At 42.5% G+C, this 26,480-nt stretch overlaps 1 protein-coding gene across 8 annotated transcripts in view; it reads left to right on the top strand.

The window, feature by feature from the left end:
• Positions 1–26,480, top strand: part of TACC2 (transforming acidic coiled-coil containing protein 2) — a 146,099-nt gene that overhangs the window by 32,649 nt on the left and 86,970 nt on the right. For all 8 annotated transcript variants that reach the window (XM_080401488.1, XM_080401487.1, XM_080401490.1 and 5 more), the window contains one exon: positions 7,610–13,381. In XM_080401488.1, the coding sequence (XP_080257614.1) occupies positions 7,610–13,381 (5,772 nt within the window). The remainder of the gene's footprint in view (positions 1–7,609; positions 13,382–26,480) is intronic.

The following is a 26,480-nucleotide window of genomic DNA, read 5'->3' as shown; positions in this document are numbered from 1 at the left end:
TGGCAAAACGGTATCAAGCAGCCAGGAATGAAGCTGTATTCATACATGCAGCAGGATTTTGTTGCTCTCACCCAACCATTTGGTAAAAACCATTCTTGATAAAATGCATGTGCAGGCACAGCTAGGAAAGAAGAGGGATGCAAAATTTGGGTGGGTTTTGGTGTTGCGAAGGAGAAAGCATGAGCTTGGAGTTTCTCTAGTCGCTTAGATATGGGAAACCATTTCATACAGCCCACAGACAGATCTGTATCATTGTCAGTACTGGAAGGACATGGTAAACTTCTCAGAGCCTCATCACCTGAATATTTGACCTGAAACTTCTAGAATTTCTCATCAGTCTTGCATCTACATATGGATGGACCTTTGTATCTTCATCCTGTGGGCAAGGTTGGGCAGTCTTGCCATCAAAAATGGCCTCTGTGGGAAACAAAGATACAAGGTCTTGGCTGAAGACATGACCATGGCTTTTAACACAAGGAGTGGCCTGTTTTACTGGTGGAGTCTCCTTTGAGAACGCAGAAATCTACTAAACGCGTTGCAAAACTTATAAGCACGTTCTGGTTTTTTGTTTGTTTGGTGACTTTGGTGTAATACAATTTAACCCTTAAATTATTGTGTCTATGCTATTCCTTTTCAAAATGTGCCATTCTTCATGACGAGACTTTAGCATACTGTAGGACTCAGGATAGTAGTTTTCAAAATATTCTTTTTTAACTGCAAAATGGCAAGTATGTCTCTTCTTCCTACTGTAGTGATGGTAGGGATAACTGGTTAATAGAGTCTGATCTGAAGCCAGACGTTGTCTGACAGAGAAGTGGGCCAGATAATTTTCTCTCTGTGGGTCTGGATTTTAGGTGGAGGCAGAAGTTCAGGCTCCAGCTATAAGCAGGTACAGGAGTATTAACCAGGAATGGAAAACTAACGAACACTGGAGCTGAGGTGCGGTGTGTGATGGTTTACATTAGCATCAGCACTTTTTGCATATAGCCTCTTGGAAGACTTTGTTAACTGAAGAAGAAAGTAGTTACACACTGATGTGGTTTGAAACAATGAACTGAGTACAGCTGATTAACACAAGGCTCTACTGTCACCCACCCACCACATTAAGCTATCCAAACTGGTGTTCCAATGGGCCAGCAGTAGTAATGGAGACCGTGCAGTGGGGTCTCCTATCTTGGATTTTGAATATTTGTGGTTTGGCTTGTCTTTGGCAAGTGCAGTCTTGAATTTTATTTTATTTTATTTTAGTATTAGTCATATTATACTGTTTTGTGACCAATTTACATTTTGCCAAACGCGTTGCTTGAAAATAGTATAGCTGCATGGGGGTTCCTTTGAAAAATGTGAGTACCAACAACACTTAGACTTACATTCTAGCTGATTAAAACAGCTTTATACTTCAGCATGCAAAATTGTAACTCATGTGAGATGAATGTTACACAGATGAGTCAGCTTGAAGGGATTCATAAGATTCCTGTTTCAGGAAATGTATTAGATGGGCACAAGCTCAGGCAATTACTTTTTATTTAGCCTTACTCCTGAGACTGCTGGCACATTCCTGTTTTGGGTGGCTTCTAAGTTATATCCTGCCAAAATAGAAGCGAAGACAATAAACGGAAAATCTTTGAAGCTTCAGATTCCAGGCTGTTTATTTTTAACTCACTCCTGTATGCTGCTTTGAATGCACCTTCTCCATCCTGAAGTGAACTCTTACAGTTCATACACTCTTACAAAGTGTATGACCTGCCATCCTCAGATGGAGTACCTCTGTGTGGAAAATGACCATGTCTGCTTTTTTCCAGTCTTCTGGGTGGGTGGCTTTCTTCCATCCTCCACAAATTCTCAGAAATTGTTTCAGTCTCTTTCGAATTCATAAGTTTTGGAATTCAAAACGTCTGTGACTTATTTTTAAAAATTCTGTTCCAGTCAAATTTTTTTTACCTGTTTCTCACCAGTTCTGTATGGTGAAAAGTAACACTGGGCAGCAATAAATCTGTAAACTTCCCTTGTGAAATAAAAATGCTGCAGAACTATAGTTAGCAAGCGTCAGGCCTTGCATTGGTGTCTGTGTGAGATGTAACCATGCCTTTCTGCTGATGCACACGCACAGGAAAATGCCTGGGAATCCTTAACTGGACAGCTCTACCCCCAGAGAGACATTTTTTTCTAGCACGTTTAGGAAGAAGCAGAAACAGCAATTTAAAAGGTACACACCCAGAAGCAGTTCAGGGGAATAAGCACTCTTCATAGATGAACTTGGCTGCTCTCCCACCTGGAGTGCTGCACACAGATCCTGTGGGACCCACGGAACCGCTGCAGAATGATGAGCAGAAGCTGCCACACATCCTGTGGGACCATCTGTGCGGTGCCATGCTTCCTGCTGACTCTCCAGATACCTCAGATGGAAACCAGGAGCCAGTTGTGGAACTGGAACTGAAGATCTGGCCATGTTTACTTGCTGCAGCAGTAGTACAGCTTACTTTTTTAATGTTAGAATAATTTAGTTTGGTCATACTTAAAATATTGCAGGCCCTGCATTTCATTCCGTATGGAACAAGGAGGTGAAAAGTGAATGGGGGTGGGGGGAGAAGGGAAGGACAGTTCCCGGGAGGATCATATAGATCATTATTCCTGCTTCACTTTTTCCTGAAAGCTTAGATATACAGGGAGGGTGGGGGAAGCTGGCTGCTGTTAGCAGCCCTTTAGCAGTGATGGATTTCTCATGTGTTTGTTTACCCTCGAAAGTTCAAATAGTGGCTTGCTCTGCCTCTAAAACTCTGAGGGTTTTTTCTTTTTTTTTTTTTTTTGTAAAGGGAATGTGGAAATTATTTCCATGTTCCTAATTAACTTTCAATACCTCTTAGGGACAGAGTAAAATGCTGAATTCTTTAAGTTTACTCAAGTCCTCCAGTACAGTGTGTCCAAATGTATAAACCCATCTCTCATGTGTCAGAGGAAACAGAACAGAAACATTTGAGAAGCAGCTATACACATGCCATGGCTGCAGAGCTGGGTGTGCATTTGTCCCCTTCAGTGCTTTCTAAATTCATCCTCAGATTTCAGGCTTTCATACTTCTGGGAATATAAGCACTCAAGCTCTGAGTTACATCAGTGTGGATGGCAACCGCACATGACATCTGGCTTTCATAGGCTTCAGCCCTTGGTGTTTTTCCCTCACAAGTGTGACTGGGTTGCAAAGGCTGCCTGTCCTTTCAGCAACTACTGCCTGTTTTAGAAGGAAAGCAAAGGGATAAGAAAAGGAATTATAAAATTACCTATGATTTTCTGTAGTTGGATTATCATTTCTTTTTTTTTATCAAGTAGGATTAACATATTTTGCCATCTCTACTCCCTGCTCCTCTCCACCCACCCACCCCCAGATAGTAAACACCAGAGAACTTGGGTCTAGCTGCTGCTGGTTTTATCTTCTGTCCCCTTGCCTTTGCTGTGGATGGAAAACAGAGTAATTGAAGTTGCGGCTTCAAGTGTTAATGGCTGGTAAATTGAGTATGGCTCTTAATCTGGAAATATTTATGGGAGATGCACATAAGTCATCAATTTCTTAACATCCTTCGTAGCTTCACACCCTAAACACAAACCAGGCAGTGCTGTCCTAATAAACATCTTAGTAACGGGGCAGTACTCTGAAATTGTTCCAGGATAATTCAAACTTGCCACAATATATTCTGAAGGTGGAAAAGCTTAACTACAGGCATTAAAAATTAATTGGTACATTTGCAATGTGCTTCCAAACAAACAATTTCTCAGTAATTATTTATGCAATACAAACATTTTAGACATATAAAGATTTAACTCATTGTTATTTGATGTTGTAACTGGAAGGATAGCATTCATATGAACAGTATGTTAGGGCCTTGAACTTGCAAATCCTTAATTGTGTGCTTAACTTCTAAGTAAGGGAAAAGTTCTCTTTGATAACTCCTGAGTGTAGAGGGACACTTGCATATTTAAAGTTGCACATGCATCTTGGTCTTTGCATGACTGCATTTTAATTTTTTTTAACGTATCATCAATTATATGCAGCAATTATTCCTAGCAAAATTATTCTTTCTGCCCTAAGCTTTACAAGAACTATGAGGAACTCTAAGGTTCTTTCATGTTTTGTCATTTGCATGTTTTCTTTTAAATATGAATGATTTTTTCCCTTAATAATATCAAGCTAGTTCAGATCACAAACAAACAAAAAAGATCAAGTAACCACAAAAAAGAACACATTTTATTTTCCTGTATTTAAAAAAAACCCAAAACTTTTAGGGTCGTAACTTTATGTTGATTGTATTTAATGGGTTGTCTGAAAGTACGTACTCCCTGAAGGTAATTACTGATTGCTAATACATTTTCGTGTAGGTTGGATTTTACTCAGGGTAATTACCTTCAGCATGCAGTGTCATTTCCCTGTAGTGTTATTCCCTTCAAAAAGAGTGGAAGATAATGGGACTAGGTGTAACTTAAGAGATCAACTAGCTGGTCCTGCTGTCCTCAAGCAGGATCAACTGTGCTTAAATCATTCCCAACAGATGTTTGTCTAACCCCAGCAGTGTCTTGCAGACAGAAAAGCAAGATTACAAAAAACTAAAAGGAAGATGTAGGAAATGTTGTCTATATAGTTTCCCTTGTTACGCACACCAGAAGGAGAAACATAAATGGAGATATCCAAACAGGTCAGTCTGGATATATCTTGTTATGACTGAAAACTCAAACCTTTCAGTTCCGTGTTATGTCCTGAATAAAACATCGAACAAGCTGTAGTAGCACAGATGATGAATGTGTACTACCTTATTCTAAGAGTGATAGTTTAAGCTGCTGTCACAGCTTGTGCCAGCACTGTCATTTTAATTCTGTTGGGCATACATTAACTACAAAGTTGTCCCAATTCCTTCGTCTACTCCTGAGTAAAATGAATGAGTTTTCAGCATTATCAAATACCAGAAAAATTCATTTAGTTGATTCATAACAGTGAATAGCTTAGTTCATAGGATTGTTATCTGCCCTTGAACCTGCTAAGTCACAGATTTACTACTATGTCTCTTTACAAAGTTGCTACCAGCATGGCAGTAAATAGTTCATGGGTTTAGCAATTTTATTCAAGAAAATTTAACCACTTCAGACATGTTTGGGACTGTTTCATAGTTGATAGCTGCAAATAGAAGTCCAACGTAATAAAGAAGTCATGTCTGTAAAGGTCTTAGAGAAATTTAGTTAGCTAGAATCTGTAAAATGCAGATACATAATGATACGTGATCTGTATGATGAACATTACCAACTTTCATTCCCAGATTTATTACTATGCTTTTCCTAACTCAGTTGACAGATGTGATTAACAATGTGTAAAGAATAAGGGGCTAAAGATAAGCAATAAGGAGAAACTGCTGTAACTGTAGGTTATGTTTTCTACTTTTTCCAAAGCTCAGTTTCACAGAGGTTAGAGGGCTTCATCACCTCAGCCTCCACCTGTGCTTGTTCTTCCCCTGACCACCATATCTCTGACAGGAGCATGCTTCCAGTTTGAAGAACCCTGGGCACACAACTGCTAATGAGCAATTTAATCAGTAAGAAAATAAACTTGCAACTGGAGCAAAAAGCTGGGCTGGCAATTGACTCCCACTTTTCTATCCCCTCCCCATTTCAGTGTTGTGGTTTCGGCTCCTCTTTAAGCTTCCCTGAGTGCAAAATGAATGTCAAATGATAAAGTGTATTCCTTCCTTAGGGAAAGCCTCCTGACATCTGCTTGGGTTTTGTTCATGTCTCATCAGGCCCCATGTTGTCAGTGATCCAGCAGATACCAAATACTATATTGCCATCTCTGTTGTTCCCAGTGTCAGTAAGTTTTATATGGATAGGTGTTTTCAGTGTGTTAGGAGAAGAAAAACTCCTTTGAGCAAAACAGTTTTTTTAAACTATTGGTGTTCCAAATTAAATGCTCAAACTGATGCCAAGCATTGCTGAAACTTGTTTAAACCTCATACAAATTGCATGTTATAGATAATTTACCTTAGATTTGAGACTTACCCTTAATATAGGCAAATTTCAATAGCTCTTTAAAGATGAACTTATTTTCCACTGCAATGACTCTGAAGAAAGTTTTTAGGATCCAAGACAGACTCATGTTCAGTTTCACATGCAGCCCTCTCATAAAGAAATTGTTTGTTGCATTGGGCAGTCCCCAGTGTAAGGAGGGGTTTTGACCCCACCTGGAAGTGCATTTTGTGCACTGCAGCACAGCCCGAGTGTGGGGCTTCAACACTCCTCCAACAGTTACTGAAGGGGCTGTGTTTGCATTAAGACAGACCTAAACTGCAGGGACCTGAGAGCTGGTCACTGACTCACTTCTCCATCAAGTATTTTGTGCACAAAACTTGGGCAGAGGGGAGAGAGGCTTCTCGGATTTCTGGAGATTACTTATATCCAGTCTGTGCTTGGCCTTACAGAAGGTGTTTTAAGCATCTTTTACAGCTCCAGTCTGTAGGGCACTTTGAATTTCTGAATTGTTTGGGGCAAAGCTCCAGTGATGGGCTCACTATGAATGACCTGTCCCTGTGCAGCTATGGAACCAGAGCACACTGCCATCATGCTGACTTCTGAGCATTTGACAATGTGCTGTCTGTGTACCTTGCTTTGGATGGGGGGCGTGGGGGGCGTGTGTGAGACTTATTATTTCATATTAAGTAAATGATGCCCCTTCTCCTCGGTACAATTCTGCATTCAGTTTTGAATTGATAACCACTCCGTGTTCCCTAAGGCAGTGAAAACATGCCCAGGCTTCCCAGGGTAGGTGAGGGAGAGAACAACATTAACCTATTTCATGACCTACAAACCTAGGTGTGGAAACTGAGGTCCACACAGTGCACATGAAAAGTATTAGAAATAACTTCTCTGCACTTAATGCACCCACATCATCTCTGTTTCCATTATTTTCTATCTTATCTTTAATGGGTGGGGAGAGAGATCATACAAACGGTTATAGATTATATGCACTGAAATCAAACACTGCAATAAAATGACCTCATAGCACAGCTATCATTGTATGGCAGCATTGCTGGGCAGGGTGAGACCTTTGACCTTTTGGTGAGAATAAACTGTGCTGATTAGTTGGAGAAAATATTCAACAGATGGGCCCTTCTTAATCTTCTGCTACACAATAAAAGTATAGCCAGATAACAGCAGTTACTGTGGATTGCATGGTCCAGCTTTTTGCAAAGTAGACTCATAGAAACAGAAAAGAAAAACTTTTCTTTGAGGTACTGGTGTTTTTTCCAGTATTTTTTTCACTTGTTCCCATGTTGCTCCTGTAGTCTGTTAGATGTGTGTCCTTTCCCCCACTTAACTAAGATTTTAGAATGGTTAAAATGAGCATGGTGGCTGTCAGGTAAGACTGGGGACATATTTTCCAGAGCAATAAGCATTTAAATCACTGTAATGTATGTCTGATGTTTTAGATCCTGAAAACAGATTATCAGTTTCTCAGTGCATGTACTGCATGGCTTTGAAACATCAGTGGCACAAATTGTTTTTATTCTTTGCTTCATTTGCTTCATATTCTTTGGTTCTTGATTGACATGAAACAAATAAACATTTCCATTGTTGGCAGCATCAGTAATGAAGGCATCAGTAGCTACAGTGCAGAAGATTTATCCAATCCAAATTCAAGCGTGGTATCTTCAGAGGTGACAGGACAGAGCACTATCTTGCAAGAGCAAGGAGGACAAACAGACTCTAATTTCTTAAAGCAGGCTGCAGAAGCAGGAGAGAGAACTCTGTCTATCTCAATGCCTTTTGCAGACTGTGCTACGGAACATGTCACAGCAAATCTTACAAGTAGCAATGAGAAGTTGCCAGCCTCAAATTGCAATGAAGCAGTGCCATCGCCAGGTCCAGTGAATGACAAAGAGAGAATACCATATGCCAAACCTGTGGACAGAGGCCCAAAATGTGACAATATTGCTGCCACTTCTATGAGAAAGGGTGAGAATGATCCCAGAAACACAAGCCTGGAGTCCAGCCCTCCTGCAGCAATTACAGAAATGCAAGGGGTCGCACAAATGAGTTTGAGTGAATTAGGGTCACTCTGGCAGAGTGAACAGCTGGGTAGCATGAGGGAACCACATGTCAGCACATTTCCCCAGGGTAAAGAAGCAGATTATTTTACTGCTCAGGAGGCCAAGCAGGAGCGAGGAGTTTTGGAACTAGGTCAGCCTCAGACTGTAATGCAGCAAGGTAGACAGAACACAGATGGTGGAGAGGGTCTGCTAATGAAAAAGGAAACCTTAATCCTAAATTATCCAGCAACAGGAGGCTCAGACAGTGAAAAATTTCAAGCAATTGTGACTGCTCAGGGCTTCACTGAGATCAGTGAAGTCTGTAATCTACAGATGGGGGCTGTAACAACAGCTAAGAGGAATGAAGCAACTCCAGCTCTATCTGGAAGCAAAGAGGAGCAATCAGAAGCCTGTGCTTTAATGTCAGAGTTGCCTTCTAAGCCTCCAAATCTTTTCCTGGTACCAAAGCCTAAAGAGCCTTCAAGGGAATATGTGTCTGGAAATGACTCTCAAGATCCGGTGAGGAGTGAAGCAGTGAAAATGGCCTCTGAAAAAAACAAATCCATTTTTCAAAGAGAGCTTCAAAAGGAGGATGAGCTTGTTAGTGCCGAGCATTTCAGTGTGCCTTTATCATTTAAGAGAGAGGAAGAACAAAAATCAGCTGTCACAACTGAAAGCCGAAAAGATGAAGCCAGTAGCAACAAAATTATAAAAGCTGATGATGTGTCTAGAGAAAGCACCACACTTTCTGAAACAGAAAAAATTATCAATCCCAGAACAGAAAATTCACTGATAGATAAAAGCTTATTACTGGAAGAATATGCATTAAGTACTTCTTTGAGCAGATCCACAAAGCTGAATCAAAAAGAAACTGAGGTGGGTGTAACAGAAGAAAAAAATGAAATCAGAACAGAGGAGGCACAAGTGACAGAAACCAGTGAATTACCTGGGGGGTCAAGTGGGGCACAAAGAGCACTGTTGAAATCTGTTAGCAGCCATGGCCAAGACACAGGAAACACCCACTTGGAGGACAATCCTGAAGAATTCAGTCTTTGTGAAAAGACTTCAACAGGTGATCTAGGTGAAGAAGCTGGGGGAAAGCCTCTGAATTTTCACAGTGACTTTAAATTGCCCAAAGACAACTCACAGTCTCATGGTTGTAAACCTGAACAACAAATGAGTAAAGAGGAAACAGCTGCCACAGATGAGCTGGAGAATAAGCTCGTGGTTTCACCACAGTTTCCAAGGGAGGAATGCCCACTGAGTTTTGATTGCTTTAACACCGAGGCAGAAGGCAAAACTTCGGGCCAGCCAGGCTGTAACGGGACTGAAAAAGTTTGTTTAGCCAGTGCAAACAGTTCACTGCTCCTCCACTCTGAGAACAATAATATTAAGCAGAGTAAGCAGGATGAGTCCTGGGAAAAGGCTTTTGCTAGAGAAACTGTATTGGAATCTGAATGCAAAACTGATAGTCAAGAAAAGCCTGAGAGCTATAGCAAGTCAGAAGAAAGTGCAAAAATGCCCAAATCAAAACTCGAGCTCCAGGGCTTAAATGAGTTGGCAGGGACTATGGATCGCATGGCTGTACAAACTGAGGCGGCCTCATGGGTTTTAGAAGCCAAAGAACAGAACGGTCACATCGCTGAAGTGCCTTGCAGCAGTTCAGAGCAAGGCCCTGTGGCTGTAACTGCACAAAGCAGTGCTGTGGATGGTAAAGAAAATGAGGGTATTCAACAAAAGAAGCACCAATCTGCTGTGAAAAGTTTTGTGGAAGATGAAGATTTGGCGCTGAAAAGTGAATGCAAATCCGATGTGGTGATGCAAGCTCAGCTGGAGCAAGTGGCTGCAGAAAGTCACAGAAATATGCAGACGGCTTGTTCAGAAACCTCCCAGGCTATAGTCAGCACTTCAGGACTAACTCCTCAGAAAGTTCACGTGGAGGATGGGGGTGACAGCCAAATCAGTGAAAACAACTGCCTCTCTGAGAGTGACACATGCACCTCTTCGGAGGCCCTGGAGTGCAGTATCAGAGAATTGCAGGAAAATGCAGATGTTCCAACCGCTTTTCCCCAAGCAGAGCAAATGGAGAAGTCAGTGTCTGTTGCTGGTGAGGGTGGCTGGATTTCAAATACAGGACTTGAACAACAGAAGCATCAAAGCAGTCTGACAACTGTCACGAGAACAGATGACCAGGAACACAAAGAAAGGGCACTAAAACCTGAACAGCCATTGGACCTAAATAATCACAGCGACATACCAGAAATACCTCTAAACATTTCAAACAGCCTTAACGAAGAATCTTCTGTGCTAGGTCCAGAACCAATACAATGCAATTCTGACACAGCAAAAGAAAAGGACAAGGACAAAAGCAGTGCCATGCTGTCAGAGGCTCTGTGTAGCAGCGAACATGGGCAAAGTATTTCTGGTGTGACCACGCTTAATTTACAGGATTGCAATGAGCAAAACAAAACTGGTCTCAAGGCAGAAGAAAACTGCTACAGCAAGCAAAACTCAAACAAGCCTGAGCAGGATAATAATTCTTTGATCTCAGCTAGTCAGCACGAAGCAGCATGTCATAGCGATACATTTTCTAAAAAATCTGACAAGAATGAGCAGCCAGGCAGCATACGCAGGATAGAGGATAATATTGAAAGCCAAGCTGCTGCTATAAATGCTCTTCCAGGGACACAGAATTCAGCAAGTGCCACTAACGTATCACAGGCTTTGCCAAGTGATACAGAAATAGCACATACTTCTGATAATTCTGAGAAAAATGATCCTCCAATATCTTGTCCAGAAACTCCATGGAAAATGCCATTAATGGCAGAAAACTCAGAAAAGGTTCTGACTAGTGATGGAGGAATCATCCAGAAAGATGGAAGCATGGAGATATGTTGTGAGGACAGTGCTTCTGCCACAGAAACAAGTAATATGATGAGTAATAAAAGTCCAGGGTCACAAGGATCTCCTTCACCATTACAGGCACATGGGGAAGTAATTCCCACTGATAAGTTGTATAAATCGATCTGTATTCAAAAGACAACAGAGGAGCCTGGTTATTGTCAAGCAGATTTTACAGCCCTGTCTACACAGACCTCTGCACTCAGCCATCCCAGCCCACAGCCTGGAGACAATGCGAACAATGGTACTGGGGCAGAATTACTAAATAATGAGCTTGAAGTTATAGCCTGCCAGAATGCCTTAGAAGGTAACTCGAACTTGCAGATTGCTGCAAGTTCTCAGGCATCTGTGCACTCAGGTCCTTCACCCAGGGCAAGCACAGGTAAACCAGCAAATCCAGAAAACAGCTCTGCAGCACATATGCGTGTGAAGGAAAAAGATGTTCCAGACCAAAGTTTTCAGGGTGATAGAAACAGAAGTTTAGCCCTGCCAGAGACCTTAAATGTGGGGCAAAGTACTGGAAACTTATCACAGTTCAATTCTGAGAAGCTGAAGAAAGAGATATCTGCAATTAAATCCAAAGAAACAAAAAGTGAGGTAAACTTCAAAGAACAGCAAAGTGACAGTTCAGCAGAGTCTCTGTTAGCTCTCCCTACTCTAGAAGGGAAGCTGCTGAGCCTTTCATCATCACAGGGCTGTAATGAGGAAATTGCAATGAATATCTGCGTAGATGACAAGTACAGTAAGATCTTAGAGAAACCTGGGAATTCAGAAAAAATGGAAGAGCTTTCAAAAGAGAATAATAACATAACCAGGGCAGAGATCAGTATTACTGAGCAGTCTGCAGACAACTCTGGAAAGGAGCATGATGCTCTGACTTCCAGCTCTCTGGACATCGGCTCCAGACTCCCAGACTTTAGGGAGCATATCAGCCAGATATTTAAAAAAACTGTCCACAGCACACTGAGTGATGAATTACCCCAACTTTTGTCTGAAAATCATGCAGGCTTCAAGCAGAGTCCTGTGGCCAAGGATACAGCAGAACTGTGCGGTGCTGAAAACTTCTCAGAATCAAATAAGGCGAACAAAGAAACTCCCAGGGGCACCCCAGAAGCAGAGGGGCAAGAGTTGTCTTTAGCTACTGAGACTTCCTGCAAAGCTGACAAAGGCAAGCCTCTGCGACAAGAAAACATTGTGGCAGAGCTGCCACCAGCAAGTCTCCAGGACGCTGAGAAAAACAGGCAGCCCAGTAGCTGTTCAGAAGTGGTCCCTAGACTGGATGATGCTACACCTGCTGAATGTGCTCTGGAAAATCTGCAAAAGCCAGACAAAACCACTGAGCATCCAGAGAGCAGTGAGATGGAAAGAAAGGAAGGCATGTGTGCTAGTGGGTTTGATCCTGAATCGCTAATAAGCTTAGAGGTAAAGAAGCAAGGACTGGCTTCATTTGATGGGGCAGCAGCTGAGAACTTCCTTGCATATTCTGACAGCAAGCAACAACCCACTGTAGCCGTTATCTCTACAGGCGATGTACAGAAGAGTGACTTAGAAGATGCTGCTACTGCAGAGGGAAATCACTTCATTAAAGAGCATAACGCAGAACCAGTTTCATCTGAAGAGGATGTAAGTCTTCCTACTGAACAATGCCAGGATCCTAAGCCAAATGAACAGAAGAAAAGTGAGTATGGTGATCCAGATGTTGCCGAGAGCATCTCTGACATGGCAGCTTCAACACTTGTCCCAGGAGGATCTTACAATCATGAAAAATTGCCAGACAATTTTCATCTATCACCTGGGGAAAATCAGGAGACACACATTTGCAGCGATTTTATGCATGACGTTAAGTCTCAGAATGATGTGCAGTTGATACAGGGTGATCCAGTAAATAGGAAAGGCTTGGAAACATTGGAAAATTCACAAGATGCAGAGCAAGAAAAGAAAGTGACCGTGCATGGGTTAATAGATTACTTGAAAAACGAAGTAAGCCAGGATGATTGCTTGCAAGCTGACTCTAAACTAGAATCTAGCAATAAGGCTGAGGGAGACGGAAAAGAGAACAGTGACACAGTGTTAAGTACAGCAAAGACAGGTAACGAAAAAAACGGCAACATCCCTGAAACAGGTACTGCAAGGATGTTAGTCACTGGTGAAGGTGACTTAACTATAAACACAAGCACAGAAGAGCAGGAGACAGACCTGTACAAAAATCACTCTCCAACTGTTCCTGTGATGGCGCAGGGTGAGCATTCTGCACGTACAGATCCCACTGTTGCTGAAAATGAGCCGAGCAAGATCAATTCAGAACATAAAAGCTCACTTCGGGATCTCGAAAGGAAGCTACCACCGCTCACATTAACTGTGCCTGAAAACCCTGACCTCAATGAGCTTCAAGACATGGCTGTGGCAGGATTGCCTACTGAAAGGTATTTACTTTAAATTACTATGTGAAATGGTTGTCAGGACCCTGGGGCTTGATAGGGGTACAATTTGCAAGGCAGATGCCTGTTGTCTGGGCGGTTTGGGAGGGCATGGCACTTATTCTGTTCTTAGATTTCTATTAAATTTCTGTTGTTTCCAAAGGTGGAGTATATGGAAGAAATCTGAAATAATTTTTAAGGGCAGAGGGAGGAGCACAATTCTTACCTGTTCCATCAGCTGGTCCAGATTCCTGCCCTTACCTGTGTGGATTTGCTTATGCTTCCCAGTGTTCACATCTCATAGCCTAAAGTTAGGCAAACAAATAGCACTTCCTAGCCTTAAGTTAGTAGGCTTTTGCCTAAGTTTTGGTGACCCAGTTAAATGAGACCTGCAGTGTTCACATGGTGGATTGCAGCATTTAAAAACAAGCCCACAGTATAACCCAATTACTCACACTGTTAGCTGTCTAGGCCTCCCTCTTATCCTCCTGTATAATATAATTGTATTGACAGTGCCTTTGATCATGGTGTTATCCAGTGTTTCTAATGACATGGAGTTGTTTCAGATGTGAATTCTTCTTAGCTGGCATTTGTGGAGCCTAAGACTTGTTTGGGGTTTTTTTATTTTCCAGATCTAGCAGTAACTGCTTTAACAAAGTTAAGACTTTTTTTGGAGTTTCTACTTTTCTGTCTGAATTCTCAGTTTGATGTGCAGTTAGTTCAAAAGAATTAGGATCTTAGAACAGGTGCTTTCCCTTTACCTAGTCATGTCACTGCTTCACATGTAACCTCAGCAAGTTTTTTGCGCGCTGTCCCTTTCCTTCTCATACCAGAGGAGGCAGCTATAGCTGGAACTGTGAAGAGACAACAGCAGAGCAGAAGGGTCAAGTGAAAAGCTGAACTATTTCAGACAACATCAAAGAATGGTGTGCATAGATAGAATCTAAGTATAACCAAAAAAATCAGATGATACTAACTGAGTAAGGAGGAAAAACATTTCAGTGCCACATTCCTTAAAGGTTAAAATGATAAAACCGTATTGTAAGTGAAAATACCTCAAGTGTTTCTGTTGTTGTGAAAACATGGGGGCGTTCATCCTATCGTATGTGAGTCTGGGACAAAGGCTGAATACAGTCCAATTGTGTGAGCAAAATGTACGTTAGAAGAATACTAGAAGTGCTGGAAGTCTGAACAGCTGTATGACTTTCTCTTTAAGGATCTGTTTATAAAATGACAAGGAAATTAGACCCTGTTATTTCTCTCTAGCTCCTTTTTTTTCTTTTTGTTTCCCTTTATATGACGGGAAGCTTCACAGTGGGTAGCTTTGAAATTACCAAACAAATTGCTGGCATGGCCTGGTTCAGAAGCCTTAAGGGACTATGGGTCAGTACATGCGTATGCCTACACATGTGTTTTATATCAGGGTGGGTATCATACTTTAAATAAATACCTGTGGCAAGCAGGGCAGGGTTCTTGAAACAGCTGCTGGCAATTCATGGAGTAGTTGCTTAATACTTGCATATGGTTTTAAGAATTCATTATCACCTGTTTTTCCAGCGTGAGGGTTTGTATCAACAGACAGCTGCTACATTTGGATTGCGGCTGTAAGTGGTGTCACACACATACCAAGTGTGCATACACATGCAAGAGATATGCATGCAGAGCCGTACGTGATTACAGTATTGTAGACTTAAACACTGGGGACTCTGAGAGGTGGTAGAGAGGAGTCTCTGCTTCTGATCAGACTTGTTTCTTAGAGGAATATGCATTTATAATACAAAAAAGAAATAGAAAGCATTAGTTGAGCAGTCTGGTCTGTCTTTAGCAGGTCCAACATGCTGACCAGTCCAGTTTTTGCTTGAGCTTAAAACTGGTTTTGTATAATTGAATTTCAAGCTGTATTCCATACCCTGTATACTTTGGTCACAACAGTTTTTGCTGCAGGGTAGTTTCCAGTTTTTACTGCCCTTTAATCCTTACAGAGGATAAACTACAATAGCTGTACAAAAAAAGGTGCACATTTCTAAGAGCTGACTGTGGGGATTTGGGTGTGAAGGAAAGAACTCCAGCGAGAAAGAATCCTCCCCAGCTTTCAAAATAAATAGTAGTAAGAAGTATATTATATTTAGGAGAAGGAAATGGCATGTTCTGAATTATTTCACCATTGTTTTCTCCCCCTCCTCTGCTTCTGTATGTCTCCATCTCTTACAAAACCTTTATGTTGAAACCTCACCTCACTGTGGGTGAGGGGGCAAAGCTGTGTGATCTGACTCTTAAATCCTTGTTAGGATTTCTTCCTGTGGAGGAAATAGAGGTATTTCTTTCCTTTGTGGCTATGGTACTGGGAGGAGGCTGGTCTTGGGTTGAACCAAGATCCAAGAACTGTCTGAAGTGACTCCCGCCCCACCTCCCTTAGGGATGGGACAGCGGCCAACTAATAAGAAGAGCCTTTGTGTCTGAAGGCAATAGTACAGCACCAATAACTTCCCTTCAAATCTTCACTAAAAAGGACAAATATTTTTGGAAAGGAGGTAGTGGCTGAAGGATTAGCCCCACTTTCTTGTGGAAGTACAGTTGTGCAGGAGTAGGGGAGGGCTGGATTTTGGCAAACCTGTCTGTCAGCACTGAAAAGGAGTAAAAAATAACCCATTATTTGATGGTTTTGACATTTTTCTCTCTCTACCCAATCTGTGACTGAAAACCTGTGTTTGTGATGGCCATATCTGGACGACAAAATGTTGCCCTTCCCACTTCCTATTGGGCATCCAGCTGCTCCATTTTGCTGTCCGAGTTTTACTTAGAAAGAAAGATCAGGACTTGAAGGTTTTTTGGGTTTTTTTCCTCCTTTTGTAACATCTACACCCATACATCTTCATTCTTTTATGGAAGGAGAAGGAATGTTCATGTCCTTATACCCTATGTCACTGAAATGGTCCTCTTTGCATCATGACCGATGGCAGGTGTTGAGCAAAACATGGAGCAAAATCAGAAATTATGGCAAAATTTTAGGGATGTTTAGAGGTCACGTGGAGGTTTTTGATAACTTCCTGTAATTCAGCTGGCTGGTACATACAAACTGGCATTGTCTCTTGAAAAAAGTGCTGAGAGAGCTTTTTCAAGTGGAAGCTCTGAAGTCATTCCCAGTTGTGCACCTGTAAGGTACGGAGAAGAGATTGCATCATTTGCTGATTCTTTGGTTTGGCAAAACCCTCAAATTGTTAACAGCCTTTTGGGTGTTCCAGGGTTGCAGAGATACTCACGGACGCAGCTTGGGGTGGGTGAACACTGGAAGAGCGCAAGGAGTCATAAGCTTGCTGCAAGCAATGACACTCACTTTGCAATAAGGTGAGGTTCTTCTCTGCACCCCTCAGCAGAACCAGTTTGCTGTGCAGAGCAGAATGGGCTGTGCTCGCTGCAGTGCCAAGCAATATGCCCAGTGCCTTCACCTGCTTCCGATGCAGGAGGGCACTGTGCAGGCCTGGCGTTCCCAGAGCTTCTGCTGCTGCTGCAGATTAAATTGGCTTCTTCTGGAGCTTACACAGCAGAAGCAATCCTTATTCCAGCCTGTCTATGCAAATCAACAGACAAGACTCAGTGCTTTCATAGCTGTACTCATGCAAATGCTCATTCTTCCTCTGTGGTGCCTGAACCTTCCTTACTGGCTGACCTGCTTTTCACTATATGAGTAGCACATAAAGCCAGATGTAAAGGGCAAGGAGGCTGTGACACTGCACTGCTTTGGAGTCAAGTGTTTCCTAACAGTTTTGGCACTGCAAGGAACTTCACCGGGAGGGCCCTTTCCCAGCTATAGCACTATATTGTAGGCGCTCTCCTGTCGCTGCCAAGGGTTTTGCAAGAATAGAGTTCTGCTGCATTGACTCACATTACTTATAGATCTAAATAATATTCTTATATGGGAAGTACGTTGCAGCAGTTGGCATCAGCAAAGCTACTTGAAAAATGTTCTTTATGTCCTATGCACAGATCAGACAAGATCTTTCAAGTTGGTCCAGACATACTTCTGGATTTGCTCCATGCCTTGTTCTTGCCATCAAAAATTGGCAAGTTCAATAAGTCTGAAAAGAATATTCACTTCTTAGTAAATACCGACTTGGTCTTTTTTGTCTGTATAACAAATACAGTATTAAATATTTTAACAGTCTTGGTGGATGAGATATGGAATGTAGAACTGCTTTTCAGATCAGTCAAGTGGGTTTTGAGCACTAAGGCTTTGTGTTGTTAACATCTGAAAACAAGAGTTTGGGGTTAAAAGGAAACATCAAAATAGTGATAATGCAGCTGGCTTTATTTCTTCTTTTTTTAAAAAACTTCAAAATTAACTCAGGTGTGCAGCATCTCAGGATCACAAACAAAGGGAAAAACTAGCTGAAGGTGATTTTCACATAAGTGAAATGTACAAAATTAATCAGGCTGTTTGTCTCTCTTGCCCTTCTCCCTTTGCATCTCAATTCTTTCTCTTTATTTCCTTCCCATCCTACTGCCATTCTTATCCTCAGTAGGTGCAACTGTTAGTACAGTTGTGCTTTTGGAGATGCAAGCAGTTCAGCCTGCAGTCCTTAACTAAATTAACTGTATGGGGAGTTCTGTGGGATTTTGTCTGTGTGAAATCTGTGATATTGAATTTTGGTATTTTTCTATTTGTGGAAGAGTAAAATCAAGATAACTCCACTGTTATCCAACAGACATCTCACATTGCTTTCGAAGATTTACTCCAATGGATACCTTTGACAGAATTGACTGCTGTTTTAGGCAGTGTCTAAGTCAGCATAAAGTATTTATAGAATGCTGATTTGATCATATCCCTTGTTGTACCCAAAGCACATGCCGATGGAAAACCAGGTATGTGATACCGTGCTAGTTATTTTTTTATTTTATTTACATATGCCTCTGCTATACAAGAGTATAGAAGTAAATAATCTCTGGTCCTGCCAAATTGCTGATACTTCTTGCAGTATTGAAAACATCCTGTAATACTTTTGAGAACCATAGTCACATATTCGTAAGGTAGATATTGACGTGTATGGGATACATGAATTGCTGTCTTCACACATCCCTTCTATGTTTCCTAAGAAATTACATTTATTCAATCAAATACAGGCATTTGCTAAAGGAATCCAGCATGGACACTGTAATACTTCGTCCAATATCTGGACAGGCAGTTTAGCACCAGTTTTTGTCTTCTTTTCTTACTAAGTTAAAAATTACTTTCAGATTACTTTTTTTTTCCCCTGATTAGCTTTCCCCAGATGTATTTTTCAACCTTGCTTCTTCCAAGTAAGCTGCCTATTTTCTCAAAATTGTTTTTGCATATCCTACAGATCCCCATATTTTGTCTATTCTGACTCTATCTTCTGGCTTCTTGCAAAATTGGGTACCATGAAGCTAGTTCCACTGTCCCTGCTTGTAATAGAATATGCAAAGCAGGATTAGCCCCAGCTTTGAACCCTGTGGAGGGCAGCTCTGAGAACAGCAATTACAGACACGGGCATGTTCTCCATGACTTGGATGTGGCTTCCTTCCAGTTCTTCTGCATCTTGGCATGCTTGCATTGCACTAGTGCTTCTCAACCAGGACTACTCTGGAGACATGTCTGAAGAGCCAGAACTCCATAGTACTTGCCTCCTCGTCCTTTGCTTTCTGTTTTTTCTCCTGCTATCTTTTATGTTGATGTCCTTGAAGCCTCTCTTATCAATATTGGTCCAGGTATATGGAAACTCACATGTGCATTGCTATTAGCAGGTGGGGCTTACTTAGATATTGCTATTCCTCAACATTTGGGAACTCTGAGAATGTCAAAAATTGTTAGATGGATCTGTTTGGGCCTGTTCATCTACATTCAGCGTGACTGGTTAATGCTTATAGTAGAGTCTCTCTGGCCTAAAAGAAGCTCTGCATCTCAAATTGCAGGAAGTGTGGAAAAGTTAATTGCCCCAATCAAAGGCTTAATTGTTCTGGATTCTAAGGTCACTCTGAAATGCTGAGTGCCACCATTCTGTGCTGTTGACAAGAGCCAGCCCTAATATGTTAGTTAATCTTGTTCTCCTTGCTGAAATTTGCTTGGGATCTCCCCCCAGACTAAACATTTCCTGATGAACTCTTCTTTATTCACCCAGGCTTAGTTCTTCCTCTTCCTCTCCATGTTAGGTACCTGCCCCATTCATCCATGGTCCTTAGTAAAATAACTGGCTGTCTGAAAGTGCCCTAAGACTCTGCAAGGTTGTTTCCAGTTTAATTTCATTAATTTACTTTTTTTTACTTCTTGGTACATTCCTTTCAAGACAGCTGTGTGAAAGAAGGCTACAGCTGCAGCCTACCCTTAAAGTCAGTAAATGCTGGGCCAAAATCTCTGCTCCAGTGGAGTGATATCAGCAAAGAATTTTTGCCCTGAGCCTCTAACAGATCAGCCAGGGAGAATGCTGCACAGATCCCTTCTCACCCAGACCGTCCTACAAGCACTATACTCCCAGTTATCCTGCTTTGCTTAAATAAGGGGGATGACTAGATTTTTCAGCTGATAAAAAATTGAATTAGGAAAATAGACTGTATGTAGACAAGTAGGATTTAAATGTTTCATTGGCCTGAACTACCTGGTGTTTTCCAGCCTCAGACCTGTAAAGCTTGGCCTCTCTTTGTAAATGATGCTCTGAAAAACAGAGAGCACTTGGTTCATGAAACTGAAACTCATCAAACTGCTTTTTTGATTCTTTTTCAGCCCTGTTTTCCGTAGCTCCTCTGGCTAGAAACACAAACAGTGTAATCAATAAGGCCTTTTCTTTTTTTTTCTAAGGCACTCAAGAGCTTATGTAAAATCTTTGGAATTTGTTAGCATGATAACATTGTTATGCTCTCCTAGTTGATAGAAATATCAAAGCCAGCTAAGAATAACTCTGCAGCAGACACAAAAGTATGGATTTGTTCCTGGAGTGAAAGCAAAAAACATGTATGCATTGCTCAGTTTCTAACAACTAAGGAAGAAATTGTGGCTGTCATGAAAATAAATGGACACTTAAAATTCCCATTCTTAACAACGTCATTAAATGAGTCAAAATACAGAGTTAGTTTTGCTGACTATTTAAAAGTCTCCGAGATTTTCTGTATCTTCTCTTTTTTCTTTTTCTGAATGCGATGGTACCTGAAACTTCTGTTGCACGCAGCATTCTTCAGATCTTGTTCTTCTGGTAGAAACTCCAAATAAACTTGGTTTGCAAGAGAAATTATCACTGGAATTTGTAAGGCTTTGAGTCTAGGAAGGGGTTTCCTAAAAATAAATCTTACTTGTTTGGAAATTTGCAAGATGGCAGTTTCCCATCACTGTGATCCTCCAAAATGTAATGGGACAACATTAAACTTCCTTTTTTTTCAAGGGAGAAGGTTAAACTAAAAGTCTGGGAATTTAAAGAGATGGCCATCCTAAAGCCTCACCAATAAAAATTGCTGGAAATTGCACAACCTAATTTTCAACCACCACAAACAATGGTTGTGGGCAATTTCTACATGGAAAGTAGTGGAAATACAAGGTTCAGGTGTTTGTTACAGAAGTGGCTTGGATATCTCAGCCAGGCTGCTCTGCAGCTAGTTGGGTCTGTGGTTTTGCAGAGTGTATGACTATGAACTTCTGATTAGGAAATACAAAAGAGAAACTCCTCTTTAATTGTAAACAAACAAGTGTATTTACATTGTTTCCTTTGTTGCAAATGGCCTTAAAAATGGGTAATAAGTTTTCACAAAGAACAATTTAAAATCACCCCCCCACATTTTCTTAAAGTTTAGTCGCATGATGCAGCTGTATTGTTCAGAACAAACATAGGCATTGCTGTTTTGCCAGCTTTTTTGCAAGTTTATCACAAATATTGTAGTATTTGTATTTGCTTATAGACCTGTAATAACCTCGGTTTAAAGAGCTGGAGAAGCCTTTTTTTCACGCTTACAGGGAAAAACTTGACAATCTGATCTGAGTTTATCCTGTATTCTCAAAAACCAGAATTCAAATTTAAAAGAAAAACTGTGTGGGTGTTTTAGTTTGGGTTGTTTTTCTTTTTTTTTTTTACATTTGTTTCATGTAACATTCTTTCTAAGCCAATTTCATGGGGTTTTCATAGTTTTTTTAATGGCTTACTCATTCCCTCCTCCCTGCTTCCCCTGCCCCCCAAGTGCTTTGGTTTGGCAAAAGTGACATGGTTTACGGGGAAAACCCTCTGAGTGAATTCACAGGAGCTGGGCATAGCAGGTCGGTATGGTGTCCATCAGGAGCTTTCACCAGGTGTCCACCCACTGTCTTAAAGCACCCCGACCATGGAGCACAGCCTGAATGACAAGGTCTCTGATGACATTTCTCAAGTCATAGTCCATCTGAAAACACAACCTAAAATGATGTCCTGGATTCTAGCACTTCTGGAGGTACTGAACTTAAGTACCTTTAATTTTCCTGTAATTCAATTTCCCATCTTCCTGAGTGTGGGGTTAAAATATGCACCACATACACCTGGAGAGAATATTCGTGCAGTCCTGCAGTTAGGAGCAGCGCGGGATGTGGAAGCTTGGGTGAAGCATGTATATATGTATATAAAAGGGTATACACATATGTATTTTTATATATATATGCTCTCTGCCTTCCAGCACCATGTGCCTATATCATGTCAGGTAACTATGTGTCACCACAAGAACTTTGTTGTACCTGTGTTGTGAACTACTTGGTATTGCCAAACTAAAAAGAAGATTGTTTCATTTAGGGTTTCCTCAACCCTTAAGATTGCAACCCGACTTCTCACATATAGCTTGGTAAATTTTATTTTCATGGGCACAGACATATGTAAAAAAGGAAAAAGGGGGGATCTAGCAAAGATAAAATCCTTCGCTAGAATGCAAACTACTGTTGTTGTTTAAAAAAATTTAAAAAAATTTAAAAGCATTAAAGAAGCCCCGCCACTCCCCCTGGTACAAGCCAGCCTGACGCCTTCTGCCCTTTCCTTGAGGCTGACTGTTCCCTGAGAGCTAGGGAAGGGCCCAGGCTCCAGCGGGGCCATGCTGCAGGCTGTCTCCTGCCGCCGAGTCCCTCTCATCAGCACGCTCAGCGCTCCCATCCAGCTCCGGCCCTCCGGAGAAATCTCTTGCGACACTTACCGCTGCAGCGCTTTGATGTGCGGGCTCCCCGCCTCAGCCAGACGGCCTGTCACTGCCGGCTGCAGCCCGAGTCAGCCCTCTCCTCTAATTGTCTCCTCAGTCTTGCTGGGAGGTTGCTTATCTCTGGTTTTCCTGTTGCTTTTCAGCTTGTTTCCTCTCTCCTCCCCCCAGCCTTCTATTACCATCGTGCAAGCACACCTTAGCGCCGCGTTCCTGGGGTTAGTTCCTGCGTATCGCTTTTGCTGTGTTTAAGTAGCAGAGGACACTGGGAGGAAAGTGGAAATGTTTTTGTGGCAAAGGTGGGTTGAGACTGGGTTTCGGTACAGCAAGAGGCTATGAATAAACAGGGAGAGGCATGTTATTTCAGAAAAATGACCATTTTATTCAAAAAATGCTTAATTTGGGTTTGCTAGCTGGAATGTAGGTAGTCTGTGTCTGTGGCTTTGCGCCAGACTGAAATGCTGCTTGCAAGAAAATCAAAATTTATTTTAATGAATCTTACTCTCTCCAGGGTTTCCCCCCCTCAGGGCTGTTATACCTGCAGAAGCTATTTCTGAAATGGTTTCCAGATGGCAAAAGAGTTTGGTTCCCCTCAAAATAAGAAGGTGGCTGAAGGCTTGTACCTGTATCAGAAATCACAGGCACTTTTTCCGCGCCCGGTTTCCTGCTGCTTGGGAGGCAGGATATGTGAGACCTGCTCTCCCCAGAAACTTTAACTCTCAGCTTGATCCTAATTCTTGCCATCAGAGCGGATACTACTGGCTACCGGTGCTGTAGCTAAGTGAATTCTCCACGTACATGCCTGGTGTTTGCCCCTCAATAAGCCATACCTTGCAGCCCAGGTGGTGTTGGTAGTCTACGTGTTTTACAGCATTTTCACCCATGACAGTATCTGATTTGGTCTACGGTGGTCATTTGGTATATTCTTCTATTTTCTGTACAGATACCTGAATTGTTAAAAGCAGCAATGAGCGCATCTAGGGGCAATCCCTGCCATCTGCTTTCAGACTAGATGCGAAAGTTCTCCTGTAACACAAAATTTACCTGGTCAAATATTTGTTCCTTCCTTTTGCTTACAGAAAATTGAACAAGGGCTAGAAGGAAAAACAGTTCAAGAGTAAAAAAGAATATTAAAAATTAGTATTAACAAATTGATTAATAGCTTTTTCCACCTGAGGCTCCGTTCTGAATTGATGCTTTGAGAGGTCCAACTGGTATCATTGCTGTACCCTAACATTACAAGGAGATGCACGGTTCTGCCGAGAGCTGGGCTGAGTTCTGAAGAGGAAATGTTAGTTTTGTCACCCAAGCAGGTGCAGCTGGTACCACAGTTGAATGTCCAGAGCTTGGGCAGAGAGCACACAGAGTCAGCTGGGAAACTAAGCTAAATGAAGTCCCTGTAGCCTTCATTTTACATTTTACAGCACAGCATTTTACCTAAAATATCTAAACTAGATATTTGGTAAGCAATGAATCTGCCTGACTGTCTTGCTGCAGGATAGATATTGTAGACATTTTGTCTATAGTTATTGTATGACATGTTATAAACACGATAATGATCTCCCTGGGTAGAGACTCAATTAATTCCTTGGGTGCTGGCAACTTGTATATGCAGTTTGGTGCATCTCAATGCAAAGACTTAATTACCTGTAAAGCCATTCTTTTGTGTAGTAATAAACCTGTCGGAAGCCTAAGAGATTAATAAGGGCACACAACTAATTAAAACTGCTCCATTTTCTTATAGGTAGAGAAACCTACAAGAAAACCTGTGTGACTTTAGGAGCTGGAACTTAACACAAGAATTAGACTAGGAATAAAAAGGGTTGCTTTGGTTTACAGCTATAAAGTTTCTGTGAAAGTTGTTAGGAACTTTTCCTGCATCCTGAAACTTTAAAAAAGTTATCTCTAAGGTTGGGCTAAACACCATTCCCACATCCCGAGTCTTTAAGAAGTTGCCAAACACCATCAACAAGGCGAGGCTCCGCTGAAGTGGTTTTTGACATGTCAGGAGGTATTTGTGTGTGCTGTAAGCGCTGCACACGCTGTGATTTAATCCCTCCACATCCCCCACCGCGTGCTGTGCAGCGGATGGAAACTCCGAGCAGCCACCGGGCTGCCGTGACTCAAAAAGTCCTGGAAGACATTCCACCGCAAAACCAGGAGAAAAAACCCAACAACAACAACAAAAAAAAGCAACCCGAACCAAAAGCAAAGCAAACCCCACGTGGGATCCGCGGCTCCCCAGCCGGCAGCCGTGGGGCGGAGGCGCGGCCCCGGCCCCCGGAGCGGCAGGCGGGCGCGCCCCCGGGCTGCCCGCGCCACCCCGGCCCGCCGGGAGGGGACGCGGGGCGCGGCGGGCCCGGTGGCTGCGGCCTTTCCTCGGGGAGCCTCATGGGAGGAGCCTCCGCGGAGCAGCTCCGGGCTCCTGCTCATCGGCCTTTTGTGCGCTCCAGCTCGCCCCAGCTGCCGCGGCCGGGGCCGGGCTTGGCGGGCGGCAGAGCCGCTGCTCCCGCCCGGGATGGTGGAGGTGGAGGGGACTGGTGTGAAAGCGGCGGCCTGCGGCGGGCTGGCGGGCTGGCACCGAGGATGACTGAGAGCAGCAAAGCTGGTGATTATTTCCTGGCCTTGGTAAGTAGGCACTTGTGAGGGGAAAGTTAGCCGAGGAAATAACAAAAGCATTGTGCGGCTACGGGCTGTGTCAGAAGCTGAAAGATAGCTGTTGTTTACCACCGCTCTTCTGCCTCTCAAAAGATTATTGCACTTTTTTTTTTTTTTTTTTTTTTGCCTTTGAACAACTTTTGGAAAAGTAACACTTCGCCGAGCAAAATGCCCTCCTGCGCTCCCAGCTGCCTGCAGCTCTGGGCTCCGATCAGCAACCCGTGCCTCCGGGAGGGGGGCAGTGGCGCTGGCTCCTGCCCTGGCTTGTGGTCAGGTCCCGCCCGGCTTCGGGGGTGAGTGCTGAAGGCACCGAGAGACTTCGGGTTTCCTAGCTGGAATTTGGCAATTTTTAAATTCTGCGGCAGTGACATCAAGGACGTGACTGAGAGACCTTCAGAGAAGCTGGATGGTGGTGACATTATGGGCTTTTTATAATGGTTGACAGTTATTACAGCAAATATGCTTATTCATCCTGTACAGGTGTGATTTATACTTCCAACACTTTTATGTGGCTTTCTGTTGTCCCTCTTTTAGCTTGTGAAGGAAGTAATACTGTAGCGCATGTTTTGGTCCCCTTAAGTCTTTTAATCTAAAATAATTGTATTTGTTTAATGAAATAGCTCCCCATAATTTTTAGGTTTTAATGTGACCACAGTAATGTAGAATACTCAGGCAAAAAAAAAAAAATCCTGTTTCATGGTTATGTCTAATCACATTAATGATCAACACGTGTTACAAAAATTAAGGGACTTCTAAGCAAGAAGGGTTGGGTGAGAGAGGAAGTCCGAGCCCTCAGGTAATGAGTGACTAAACACCATCCCCTGCCAAGATAACTTCTTTATCTTGTCAGGATTTCCACAAGCACTGCCAGAAAAGTATTGCTTCTGCGAATTACTTACTCTCCGTTGTCCCGTGCCCAGATTGCCTGACAGCGATAGCACTCTCTTCCCGCGGGCCAGGTCATCAGGAGTTACCTGCACGGTTTGCTAGCTGCTGTGCAGGTAGCTTTCTGGGGCTGCATTTCATAGGTGGGGGGTATTGCCTTCAGGAAGTATTTTACAAGATGCTTTTATTTCTCCAGAATGCAGTTTCTGCGTTTGTTTTCCTTTCTTACTCTGTTCATACGGAAGTTTGCAGTACGTGAGGGGTCTGTTGGTGCTGGAAGCACAGCCGTGTGCCGGGAGCCAGGCAGCCGCACGGTCTCGCACGGACTGCTGGCAGCCCACAGCCTTTGAGAGATACAGCTGGTTCCTGTTGCTCAGCCAGGGTGCTGGCAGCTCCCTTCCCTGGGGACAGGTGTGACTCA

This window comes from Falco punctatus (genome assembly GCF_963210335.1).
Source record: "Falco punctatus genome assembly, chromosome: 9".
Taxonomy (NCBI): Eukaryota; Metazoa; Chordata; class Aves; order Falconiformes; family Falconidae; genus Falco; species Falco punctatus.
The sequence above is the reverse complement of the archived record's forward strand: the minus strand, read 5'-3'. Positions and strand labels throughout refer to the sequence as shown.